Source organism: Cervus canadensis, chromosome 28, assembly GCF_019320065.1.
Source record: "Cervus canadensis isolate Bull #8, Minnesota chromosome 28, ASM1932006v1, whole genome shotgun sequence".
Classification (NCBI taxonomy): domain Eukaryota; kingdom Metazoa; phylum Chordata; class Mammalia; order Artiodactyla; family Cervidae; genus Cervus; species Cervus canadensis.
In genome coordinates, this window is record NC_057413.1 from 42,632,403 (window position 1) to 42,645,551 (window position 13,149).

General features: G+C 47.6%; 1 protein-coding gene across 1 annotated transcript in view; it reads left to right on the top strand.

The window, feature by feature from the left end:
- Positions 1 to 12,659, top strand: part of TBC1D22B (TBC1 domain family member 22B) — a 66,113-nt gene extending 53,454 nt beyond the window's left edge. The window contains exon 13 of the mRNA XM_043449934.1: positions 11,607 to 12,659. Within this exon, the coding sequence (XP_043305869.1) occupies positions 11,607 to 11,735 (129 nt within the window). The 3' untranslated portion in view covers positions 11,736 to 12,659. The remainder of the gene's footprint in view (positions 1 to 11,606) is intronic.
- Positions 12,660 to 13,149: the final 490 nt, after the last annotated feature.

The window sequence follows — 13,149 nt, forward strand, 5'->3', positions numbered from 1 at the left end:
GAGCCACGTGGACATCTGGGGACCCACGGGGAGAGTGTCCAGGCAGCAGGACCAGCCATGCAGAGGCAGTAAGGGTACAGTGTGCCTGAGCTGTCTGTGGAACCAGTGTGGCCTGGAGCAGAGTGGCCCGAGGAAAGAGTTAGAAAGAGGCCGGAGAAGTCATAGGGACTCAGGTCATGGCAGCTTTGTAGCCAGAGTCAGGACTTTGGCTTTTACTCCGAGTGGAAGAGGATCCAGGAGAGGGTCTTGTGCCGAGGAGGGGCATCATCTGACTTACAGTTTCAGGGGATCCCTCTAGTATGGGCTTCAGGTGAGGCCAGCAGATGCTGGGGCCCACCCCGGAGGCTCCACGAGGGTGGCCTGCACCTGGATGGGGGGGTGGAGATGTGACAAGTGGCCAGGTCTTGGATGTTCTTTGTAAGCAGAGTCAACAGGAATTCCTGAGAAATCAGGTATAGAGTATACCAAAGGGATGAGTCGGGCCGACTCCACAGTTTGCAAGAAGGCTATAGGAGGAGCAGGTTTGTGGAGGAAGATCAGGAGTTCATTTTGGGGCATGATGAATTTTAAACACCGTTAAAAGACATCCAAATGGAGAGGTAGAGTAGGGAAGTAAATCTTGTGAGTCTGGGCTTGAAAGAGAGAGGAGTCTGGACTGGACCTGTGTGTTTAGGAGCCTCTGGCTAGATGGTCCTTGAAGCCGGGCCCCTGGATGAAATCCAGAGGAGGTGGGAGTGAACAGAAGAGATACGAGAACCAGGCCTGAGCCCCGGCAGCCTCCCTCACGGAAGGTCAAGGAGGAGAGGTGGTCAGGCAAGGGGGGGGCGTGACCAGTGGGAGTGCAGTGTCCTGGAACCTGAGGTGGGGATTCGAGGAAGACTGAAGAGGAGGTGGAAGCCAGCCAGCTGCCGCAGGGGCCCAGGAGCAGGGGACGGGGCGTGGGGACTGCGGGGAGCGGCTGCCAGGCTCTGCTGTCTGCAGAGAGGACCGGTGAGGGAGGGTACCTGATGGTCATAATCTCTCGGGGCGGCGGCAGTGGGCTTGTTTTTCTGCTTTGTACGTTGCTGAACTGGGGGGTGTGGGGTGTCTTTTTTTTAAATGGGCATATATTCCTTTTAAAAATGCGAGGGGGGGAAAGCCAGAGAATAGCCAGTTGGGTATTTTTCTAGGTTCTAACTAATACTGCGGGCGTTCTCAGGAACAGCAGCCTCTCCACGTGACCCCCAGGCAGGCCCACTCTGTAATTGGTGTTAGGTGGTTAAAGCACAAGAAAACTGTCCCGCAAATAGGTGGAAAGACAGGACCCAACTTGCCCAGGGAAGGGCTTTGGGAGAGAAAGGGAGGATTGGGCCTCTGCGGGTAGGTGTCAGGGCGGCGGGCAAAGCGCTGAGGCTTCTGCCAGCCAGAAGCGTGTGCGGCGCCCGGGATGAACAAGGGGCTGGGCTGGCTGGGCACGCGCTGGGTGAGCTGTCAGTTTCGATACTGTGGTTGAGGAGGCGCAGCTATCTGGAGCCCGCAGTGTAATTTGGTTTATCATGAGCCAGGCTCGGAGGGCCTTGTCACATGTGATAGAAGCTCTTCCCAGATTAGCTCGGGGATTGGGGGCGTGGGAGGTGACTCCTGGAATGGTGCGTAGCAGTTCACAACATCGACAGCAGCGTAGGACCATCGTCTGAGACTTCAAAACTACCTTAGACATGGAGATGTTCTATCTGATGGATCTGAGGCCTTTTTGCAGTAACCCACAGAAAGACAATGGGCTTTTTGTTGACTCATTAACACCTCAGCTAGTCCTCCTCAATCGAGGAATCTCCCCTCTTTCCTTGAAACAAAATGGAATGGGTGATTAAATGATAATTTGTAGAGTTCCCCACAACTCCACAGATCTATAATTCTATGAATAATGAAAGAAGAAGGGCGCCTGGCTGCACTTGGACAGGCCAGCGGTGTCCCTTAGGAGACACAACAAGGGCAGGAGCGCATCGTGTGGCGTTGGGAGATGCGGGCCCGTGACCTCTGCAGAGAAAGACAGCCCGCACTGCCCAGCTGCTGACGGGCCGCCTGCAGCTAAAACTCTGAGAGGAGACTCTGTCCACGAATACAGGTGTCCGAGAGAGCCTCACATGCCCAGCCCACGGGAGAGGTTTTAGGGCTGAAAGCTGAGTGACTCAAAGAAGAACCAGGTGAAGTAGCTGCAGAAATAAATGAGTTTGCGGCACTTTGGGCAGACCAGACATGTATCACCCTTAAAGAGCAGGGGAAGGGACCTAGCTGTAAAGGGAGCCAGTGCCGCATATATCAGGGGAACCAGCGGCCCCCGCCCCCTTCTAAAGTTGGGGGCTATGCAGAATAGTCGAGTGGTTAAGCCGCAGTCTCTGGAACCTGTCTGCCCGGGGTCGAATCCTTGCTGTGCCATTTTTCTAGGTCTGCAGCCTTCAGCAGACTAACCTGGCCCTGTAAGTTTTCTTACCGGAAAAATGGGATGAGAGTACTTACCTTCTAGAGCTGTTAATGAGGGTTATACAAACTGCTGCACTTGAAGCTGTCAGAATGGAATACTCAGCCTGTGGCCTTCAAAGCAGTGAGTTTATTAACCCTAATATTATTAGTTCCTGCAGTGTACTCTTGAGTCTGAGAAGCAGTGAAATGAGGATAGCTTCACGAACCCAAGTCTTTTAGTGACTTTGAACTTACCTGAGTAAGCTCTACTAGGCTAATCCTGGGTAAGACCAAGCTGGATGACCAAGTGGGGCTGGAGGAGGTGTTCAGAGGGTGCAGGGGCAAAGGGCGGTGCCCCGGCCGTGGTGAGCCCCCAGAGGGAAGGACACCTGCTTCTCCCTGGCTGAGCAGTTGTCGGGTCATGCTGCCTGGGGTGGGGGACCGAAAACACACACAGGAGGATCACTCCAACAGGTTTCCTTGCTGAGACCTCTGAGCAAGAGAACCTCAGGCATGTCCATGCACAGGGGCCATAGGGGGCAGAATGGCCCGGTCCTCTGGGCCGTAGGCTGCTTGAAACGGGCTTCCGGCAGAGCTGGGCCAGGGCTCTTTCCTGGTAGAGGGGGCCTCAGTGATTCTGGCCCTCAGCCTGGGCTGCCTGGCCCTCAGCTTGGGCTGCCTGAATAGAATAATGATGATAGTGTCCAGTTGCATTTTATGAAATTGTCTATAGGTCACACAGTCAAGTATTGGCGATTTAATAAGGTTCAATCTAATAATAGCGTCTTCGCAGCCCTTAATGTAGCAGGCACTATCCTGAGTGCTTCTCTGTGTTAGCTCATTGCAGCCATCCCACAAGAAACGTTGTAGTAACTACCCCTATTTCACAAATGGGGAAACTGAGTCACAGTGAGTAGGACTACAGTGTGTGCCTACTCACACCTGAGGTGAAGTGACTAAGCCAGGGTCACCCAGGGAGTCAAGGATTGGCTTGACTCAAACGGCGGAGCCCCGGAAGCCAGGCTCTGGGCGTGGACTGTGTGTCCTGCTGCTCCCTCGGGGCCTGGCCTGGGACCTCCTGGGCCATCGGGGCTCAGTTTGCATCCTCCTCCCCCTCCTCCACTATTATGGAGGTAGTGATTTCCTAGATACATTCTTTAATGTAAGTCAGAACAGGCATTTGAACAAATGCCTGGTCACATGTAACCTAAAAATTCCCCTCGGGGAAAAGCAGCATCTCTGGGAGTCCAGGAGAGCACGGGACCCCACAGAGATGTCAGGGCAGGCGCTGACAAGCCCTCAGATGGCTCAGAAGTGACCTCCAGAAGCCCTGTGCAGGGAGCGCCAAGAGTAATAACCAGAGTTCCTTTAAATACATAAAAAGGGAACTGGCAGAGGAGTTGGTGGGACCTGCTGATGACTCTTAAACCAGAGGAGCAGCTGGTCTCAATCCTTTGCTTTCATCTTATAGAAGAAAACCTTGGAGAGATTCCCACCCTGAAAGTGACTTTTGCAGCAGACAGGTCAGAGTTGTTAAATGAAATAGTGGTAAGCCTGTGGGCTGTTCCAAGCCTGAATACCCAACTAAGAGTAAATAAAGCCTTTGAACCAGATGGCATCCACCCACCACTTCTGCAGAAACTCAAGGGTGGGATTGTGGAACATTGCCCACAACACAGGCCCCATCTTCAGAGACATCCAGTAAATCGCCAGTTTGAATCGTCCCCAGAAAGTGCCCGGATTTTAGTACCCTGGGAACTAAAGATCTTCCACCCAGAGCAGGCCACGACTCCTCGACATAGAAACAAAACAAACATCGGAGGGGGACTCCACTTTCTCTAGGGGGAGTCTTGTACTAAATGTCCTGGGTACTTTGATGCTGGGAAACCTATGAATAAGTGTGATGCTGAAAAAGTTTACATAACAAGGACGTGTCTTGGAAGTTTTTATTGAGACCAAGGGAATTGTTTCACTGATTCTCAAAACAAGAGGGATTTGTTTCAGAATACTTACTTAGGGGGCCGGATGAGTGTGGGTGGCCGCAGCATTCCTGGCGACCTCGATATAGCAGTGAGGCCGTGGCAGAACCACAGCGTGCATCCAGCCGCCTCACGGACAAGACCACCCTCAGCTGCTGCTGCTTCCCAGATCCCAGCAGGGAGGATTTCCTCTTGCCGAAGACGATGCTGCGAATTAGGGATCCTAGGAAGTCATTGGGTTTTTGTGCTAGAATTGTTGGAATGAGACTACTCCCAGAATTAGGTTTTCCCACTGGGAAGTTTTCACCGTTCCTTGGTTTGCTGCTGCTGCTAAGTCACTTCAGTCGTGTCCGACTCTGTGCGACCCCATAGACGGCAGCCCACCAGGCTCCTCTGTCCCTGAGATTCTCCAGGCAAGAATACTGGAGTGGGTTGCCATTTCCTTCTCCAGTTCCTTGGTTTAGGAAGGCAAAAAAGACACTCAAAAGATAAGATGAAAGGACTTCCCTGGTGGTCCAGTGGTAAAGATTCCACGCTTCCAACTGCTGGGGGCATAGGTTTGATCCCTGGTCAGGGAAGTTCCACATACTACGTGGTGTGGCCAGAAATAAAAGATGCATCCTGGGCCATCTCCGGAAAAGCTGCCCTTGAGCTGACACACAGTTGGAGCAGTGCAGACACTGAAATCAGAGTTACCACAATGGCGGTTCAGGCCCTCGGGGATTCGGTCACATTGAAATCGCTGTTCCTGACGTTCACGGGGCTTGTAAAAGGTTTGAAAAACTGGGAGTCCAGTGTGTAAAGAAACCTGATGATGGGAAAATGAAAGGCCTGGCATTTATTCACAATCCTGATGGCTTCTGGAGTGAAATTTGGAATCCTAACAGAATGATAACTGTTATTTAGTTCTGTGAGAATGCTGATTTGAGATTTCAGCAAAGACATTGTGGAAGGTAAAACAGGAAACCCTGTGATTCAAGATATTCAGATAACCAGGCGCATCCAGGACTGATGGATCCTTGTCCCAACTCAGATTATTCTTAAGTCTGTTTCCCTTTCCTATTTCAGCTGTTTTTCACCTAACTGTTCAGTCATCCTAGTTTTAAAGTAGTGCTTTGTCTTATGTCCTTGAATATAGTTGTATAACTTTACTTTTTTAGGCAATAATTAGAACAATTCCCTTCAGAGGCTGCATGTTCCTTCTGTCTCCTTACGAGCCACAAGTCTACAAGTCTGCCTTTGAGTCACCATTTTCAGAAAAAGAAGAAAAAAGCACTTAACGTGTTTTTGTCATGGTTACCTTATGGGGTTTCAGTTCCTCAGAAGTGATTTTTCACAATGAGAGGTAAAGAACCCTGAGTGCACACACACACACACACACACAGAGAAAACTTATTTGACTAGGAAAGTATTTTTACATGCCTGAATACACTTAACGTTTGCAAAGAATGTGCCAGTTTTCCTGGGTGATTCCACCCACGGTGTCATATTTAATGGTGTATATTTTCTGTGACCTTTAAGTTCTCTGTTATTAATTATTTCACGTCTTATTTGGTTGTCCGTGGCCCTTATTACCAAGTAACGTTAATCAGCTCTTATAGATTTCCTTCAGCAGCTTCTTCTGTGGCTTCTTTTCTTTCCGTGCCTTCTGCATCGTGCCCCACTTCTCTTGTTTCAGGCACACGGTGTTTAGCATAGTGGTTATAAGCACAGACTCTGGAACCAGACGAGTCTGGTGTTAGTCACTCAGTCGTGTCGACCCTGTGGACTGTAGCCCACCAGGCTCCTCTGTCCATGGGATCCTCCAAGCAAGAATACTGGAGTGGGTGGCCATTTCCTTCTCCAGGGGATCTTCCCCACCCCGGGATCAAAGCCGGGTCTCCTGCATTGCAGGCAGATTCTTTACTGTCTGAGCCACAAGGGAAGCCCAGATTACCCAGGTTCAGATCCTAGCCCAGCACTATGTGATCTATGCAAGTTCCTTAACTCCTCACCCTCACTTGTTTCGTATGTAAAGTGGGCATAATAAGATGTGCCTCACAGAGTTGATATGGTGCTTAAATGTGCTAGAGTACATGTAAAGACCCTCATCTGGTGAGCAGTAAGTGCTCCATAAACGGTAATTGCCACTATGATGGTGGTTATCCTTGATGGTCCCCCCCTTGCTCTTCAATTCTTCCGTTGAACATTCTCTATGAGTTTCCCCTGCACGTTTTCTTATCAAGGACTCTGCTTATTCCTGGCTACTCCTTCTCCTTCGGCCCCCTTGTCTTCCCCTCCGCCCCCTCACACATGACTCATCCTTCCTCTTTTTCCTTTGGAATCTGGATTCTCAGGTACCTTCTCTAGCCATTTCGAGCTTTTCTTCTCTGAAAGCCACCGCCTCTTCTCGTACACTTGGAATCACTCTCAGCTGCTTGCCCCATAAGCTGTCTGCTCACACCTGTGGTGTTTCGCCGACTGTATATTAATGCTTCGTGCTCCCATGAGCTGGCTTTGTAACACATGTTCGGTTCCCCACCCCAGCAGTGTCTCTTCTCTACCCCTTGATTAACGTACCTGATTTGTAATTGACAGCGTCTTTTCCCACCCGTGATAATTCAGTTTCTACTTCTTTATCCCTGATTTATCAATGCATGGACCGGGTTCCCATTTTTACAGCGCTGTGTTGGCGGGGGGGGGGGGCGAGCTGCAGTTCCTGTGTACGGCCACCAGGTGGCAGAATGGTTCCTCCCACCTAAACCTCAACTGTTGGTGGGAGAGGTAGTAGGAAGCTGACATGTTCAAGGGTAGAATTATTTCAGGGCTTCTGGGAGGTTTCTAGCAAGACTAGAAAAACTGGAAATTACAGGTAGATTCTCTCCTAGAAGAAAATATTCTCCTCTAGACACATCAACTGTTGGTCATTTTTGCTTATGAGTTATTCAAGTGTATGTAACCATTACAGAATCTGCCTGTAGTGCAGGACACCCAGGTTTGATCCCTGGGTCAGGAAGATCCCCTGGAGAAGGGCATGGATACCCACTACAGTTTTCTCGCTTGGAGAATTCCATGGACAAAGGAACCTGGTGGGGGGGTCCTGGTGGAGTCCACGGGGTCACAAAGAGTCAGACAGGACTGAGCGACTAACAAAAACCATTGTAGAAAAATTAGAAAATACCAATAAGGAAAAAGAAGGTACTTGAAATCTTACCATACAAAGGTGATATATCTCCTTCCAGACATTTTGCCATGCAGATCTGTGTGAATAAATACATATTGTCTGAACATAACCCTTAATGGAAATACTCTGTATATTGGGTTGGCCAGAAAGTTTGTTTGGATTTTCCTCTTTTTTTAAGGTTTTTATTTATTTACTTACCTGGCATGTACACACCGCTGTATTTCAGTTTTTTTTTTGGCTGTGCTGGGTCTAGTTGTGGAGAGCCGGGGAGCTCTCTGGCTGCTGTGCATAGGCTTCTAATTGTGGGGTCTTGTCTTGCAGAGCACAGGCTCTGGGCGCAGGGCGTCAACAGTTGCAGCGCAGGGGCCCATCACTTGTGGCTCGCGGGTCCTAGAGCGTGCAGGCTTCAGTAGTTGTGGCGTTCAGGTTTAGCTGGCTCCTCAGCATGTGGAATCTCTTTCTGGAACAGGGATCAAAGCCATGTCCCCTGCACTGGCAAGGCGGAGTCTCATCATCCACTGCGCCACCAGGGAAGTCCTGTTCAGGTTTTTCTGTTTGGTGTTGTGAAATATGTTGTTTTTGTAACCTCCTTTTGTCATTGGTACAAAATATAGTAGATGTTCCATAATGTCAGAATGCAAAGATGTGTATAATTTTCCCCATTTTTGCATTTTTTGCACATTACATGAGTACATGCTCATACAAAAATTGTGAAAGTATTAATAACTTGAGTGCAGGGTATTCCATTTTACAGATTTATCTTCATTTTTTTAGTTTTGTTTTTTTTTGGTCACACTGTGCAGCTCGCTGTATCTGATCAGTTCTCTGATCAGGGATCGGACCTGTGCACTTAACAGCTAAAGCATAAAGTCCTCACCATTGGACTGCCAGGGAATTCCCTTGACTTGGGGCTTTCAGTTCGATTCTCAGGCTTGGAAACCCAGAGACAGCGTTTACAATTAGCCAGGTTTGTTGAATGAGAGTATTAAGCCCTGTTCGAGATCCCGGGACATGAGCATTTTTTCTGGATGAGTCTTAGGTACCTTTAAGGTGTTCATGCCCTTTGACACGTAATTTCATTCCTAGGTATTTAGCCCAAGGAAATAATCTAAAATACGGCTTTATGCACAAGGCTGTTCATTATAATTTCATTATAGTGAAAAACCAGAAATAATTAAATGCTCAAAACAGGAAGATACTGAGTAAATTAAGGTACTTCTGCATCATGGAAAATTCTTTGACCATTGAAAATGTCTAAAAGGAGTTTTTAATATTAGAGGAAATGCTTATGCTAAGTGCTACACAGATTCAAAAGTATTTAGAGAAAATGTTTCATCTGTATAAAAATGTGCAGAAAAAGGACTGGAAGGAAATATGCCAAATGGTTTAAAAGTAGCTTCCTCTTGATTATGAAGTTAAGGGTGGTTTATTTTGTGCTCTATTATTTTCAACAAAGTAAACAAGCTTCCAGAAAATGCGTATTACTAGGGGGAAAATGTTCTGTAACAGAAGTAATATACAAAGACTTTATTGTAATAATTGAAAATGAGGTGAAATATAATGAGAGAAAGCAAGTCTTGCATCCCCAAAGGTAACCAGTGTTAACAGTTTCACCACCTAGCCTTTTAAAAATTTTACATACATACGTGCATATATAAACATATAGTTGTATTTTCTCTTTTACCTGAGTGGGATCATAACTCTGTTTTTCTGCAACTTGCTTGTTTTTGCCCCTAAAAATGTTTTTGGTATCTTTACACCTTGACACATGTAGTCCTGCTTCGTATTATAGGTGCTGCTTGTATTTCAGAATTTGGAGAGTTGTTTTCTCTGAGTGCCCGGTACTGACAGGCGCCTCCCTCATGTCCTCTTCCCTACTATTTGAAGCAATGGTGCGGTGCTGGCCCTTGTACAGGAGTGCAAATGTTTCCCAAGAAGTACTAAGAAGTTAAGTTGCTGGATCAGAGACCATGTGTATTTCTGGGTTTATTTTTTCCCCTTTGTTGTTTTTTTTTTCCCTCTGTTTTTTTGTTCTGTTTTGTGGGAGAGGCGTATTGTTTGTTTGGTTGGGGTTTTGTTTTTTGGCCACACTGTGCAGCTTGCAGGATCTTAGTTCCCCAACCAGGGCTGGAACCCAGGCCCCGGCAGTGCAAGCACTGAGTCTAACCACTGGGCTGCCAGCGAAGTCCCTGCATCTCTGGTTTTGACAGATGTGGCCTGAGTTTGTTAAGATGATATGAACTTGTCTCCTGAAACCAAGACCAGAGAATAACAGTGGCTTCAAACAAAGTAGCTGTTTGCTTCTTTTCCATTAAGAGGCCGAGTGTGAGTCCAGGGCTAACGTGGCTCCAGGGTGGCAAGGACTCGGGTTTCTTCTCTCTTGTTGGCTCTGCCATCTTCAACACACAGCTTTATTCTTAGGGTCTAAGGTGACTGCTTCAAACTCCTCCATTCATCACCATTTTCTAGGAAGGGGAGGAGTAGTTTAGGGCAGAACCCAGGAGTTACACTGCCCCCCAGATTGGCCAGAACTTATCATACTGGCCATACACAGCGGTGATGTTCCCGTGTATCTCTGTGCCCAGCTAAACTTCTGTTACTAAAGGAAGAAATATTATAAAAGATACGCAAGACCTCTTCACTAAAAACTACGAAACATTGCTAGAGGGCACACATCGGCCAGTGGCAGGGTTACAACATGTTGATGGGCCATTGGCATTTTGTACATTACCTGTTTGCATCCGTTTTTTTTTTCTTTTTTCCAGTTAGTGGTTTTCCTTTTCTTCTTACTGATTTTTAGGTACTCCTTTTTTATTGTAGATATTAACCTTTTGTCTTTTATAAGTGTTATAAATATTTTCCTGTAGTCAATTTTCTTTTATTTTAACCTTGTTTTTGTGCCTTGATATAATCAGGTTTCAAAACTGTATCAAATCCGTCAGTCTCTTTCTGGGTTTTGTCTTGCTACTGTTTCTTTTATAATCAGAAAAATAAGAAGATCCAGTTCGGAAAGAGAGGCAGAGAAAGAACACAAAGTGGCAGCAAAGGCAAGGGTAACTAAATTATAGAGATAACCTAAAATTTCACATTCATTCTTTATTCTAATATCCTTTTTAATAGGCTCTCTCCATGGAGCTGATTGAGGGACCTGGGCTTTGAAAACTGAATAGGATTTAGATAGGTAGAGGAGAAAAAGAGGAGGTGTTCCAAGCAAAAGGAACAACCTAAATTAAACCCTGGAGGCACAGATAAATGTGGCTGAAATGGACCCGGCTGGATGAGGCTCATACCTTGGGAATAGTGGGACATAAGCTGGACAAGTAGGTTGAGGACAGTCTCCGGGGAACAGAGCAGAGGATAAATACAGTGATTAACAAGCAAACATTGGGATTAGGCGAAAGATTGTCCAATGCAAAAAGGTTTGTAGCAGTCTTATCCATGAAGGTGTTTTGTTTTTTTTTTCCCTTAAAGGAAATAAATGAAGTATCTAGTAAAAGGGAAATGTTTTAGTAAATTAGAGTATAGCCACATGATGGAGTACTAACATTGAGAATAATCATTTTTGAAGGCTGTGCGGAAAAACACAAAAATTATAGTAAAAAAGGATGATTAAAAAGCATGTAAAATCATAATTATGATTACAGCTATTTAAAGAAATGTGCATGTGAAAAAAAGACAGAAAAGGAATACTTTGAAATTAAGAGAGGTATATTTGGATGAGTGATTATTTTTCTCCTTTAAAGATGCTCATGTATTGTTGTCATCCTCTATTTATAATCTTTTTTTTTTTTTTTAATAATCTTTTTAAAGAGGCAGGTGTTAGTGGATCAGAGACTCAGCAGAGGCTTTTCAGGGCTTCCTGAAGGAGAACTAGGGGCCAAGGGCCGTGTGCCGCAGGGGAGGAGGGAGGCCAGACCCTGGGGATGGGTGACCGAGGAGGAAGGGGCTCCATTCCACGGCCTGCGGGTCCCTTGGTCAGTAGTCCCACAGTGATCAAATGATAAAAGTCCTTTCTTGCATTCCAGGGTCTCCTCATGCTGCTGCAAAACCTACCTACGATACACTGGGGCAACGAAGAGATTGGGCTGCTCCTCGCCGAGGCCTATAGACTCAAGTACATGTTCGCCGACGCCCCCAATCACTACCGCCGATAGGTGCTGTCTCCCCAGGGGGACCCAGACCGCCCCCATCTCTGATGGCAATCTGATCACTGTGGCCACTGTGCGAGCCGTGGACTCCGGCCAGGAGCCACCCCTGCTGTAAAAAGCTCACACCCGCCGCCCAGGTCTTAACTTTCTGGCGTGCCTGTCCACCACTCCATGTCTCCGGACGGGTCTCCTGGACCACTATCAGTATTCCATGACACGTGGATGGGCTCAGCTCTGGGAGAGGACAGAAAAGGAGGTACAGGGTTGTCTGCCCCTTTAAGAGAAACCGGAGAGAAGAAGGGGAAGGCTCAGGGTCTCAACTCACATTGCCCTACGTGGACTGGCTGTCTCTTGCCTCCCAGCCCCAACTGACACCGTTGCTTTTTTGTGACATAGTTTGATTTGATCATAGGTCAAAAATGCCTTATGTTTTCAAAAGACTCCTGTCCCCTCCCGTCTACCCCCAACTCCTAGCCCTTCCCCTTCCGCCCAAGTCTAAGCCAGTGAGGGGCAGCTTCCTAGGAGCTTTGTTCTCAGTCGGAGGAGGCACTGATGCTTATAACTCTGGGGAGAGACCTACAGCCAAGGGCTCGGAATTTTGTTTTTCCTTTTCTCACACAGATGTCTGTGCGTGTGCCTGCGTCTGTGTGTGTATGTGGGTGTACACACCCATCAACGTTTAGTTACACGTCCGAATGTCCGTATGTGTCCGGACCAGCCCCGTCAAACAGCCAGCTGGGAAGGGCCCCAGTGACCAAGTATACACGCATCCCTTGAGAAGGATCAGGTCAGGGGAGGGAGAAGGGGCTTATTACCTCTCCGAAACCCCCCCCCCTTTTTCCGTGATGACCCACTCCAAGATATTATTATGTGTAAATTGTGTTATTATGTATATGGGTAAAGATGTATAAATATATGTCTTCTTTGTAGCAGATATGATTTTTATATTTATAACGTGCATCAACATGTGAAAGCAATCTAGGTCACTAGCACAGAGGAAGTTGCCAGGCAGGTGACTTCAGCGCCCCCAGGTTGGTTCCTGGGCGCCCATCCTGTGAGGGAAGTGAAGGGGCGTCGGCCACAGTGAGCACAGCCGACAGATGGAGCTGCTCTGATGATGGCGGGAGCTCTCCCCAGCATCAGTTTCTCCGAGTTTTTCCTGTCTTCCTCCTCCCCTCCCCAGCCCCAGGCCTCCAGACGCATTTGCCCTGTTCCTTCCCCATCTTCGGCAGTCAGAGCTCCCCTCCCTCCACCCCAACTGTTCCCCCCGCCCCCAGGGACAGGACTGCAGAGGCAGAAGCCCCTCTGCATGTTTCTAGCCCCCTGCCTTTCCCCTGGAATTGGGGGAGGGCTTTGGTTTTCACGTTTTTTTTTTTTTTTACAAGTCAGCATTGTATTCAAGATAAGCTGTGACTGACTG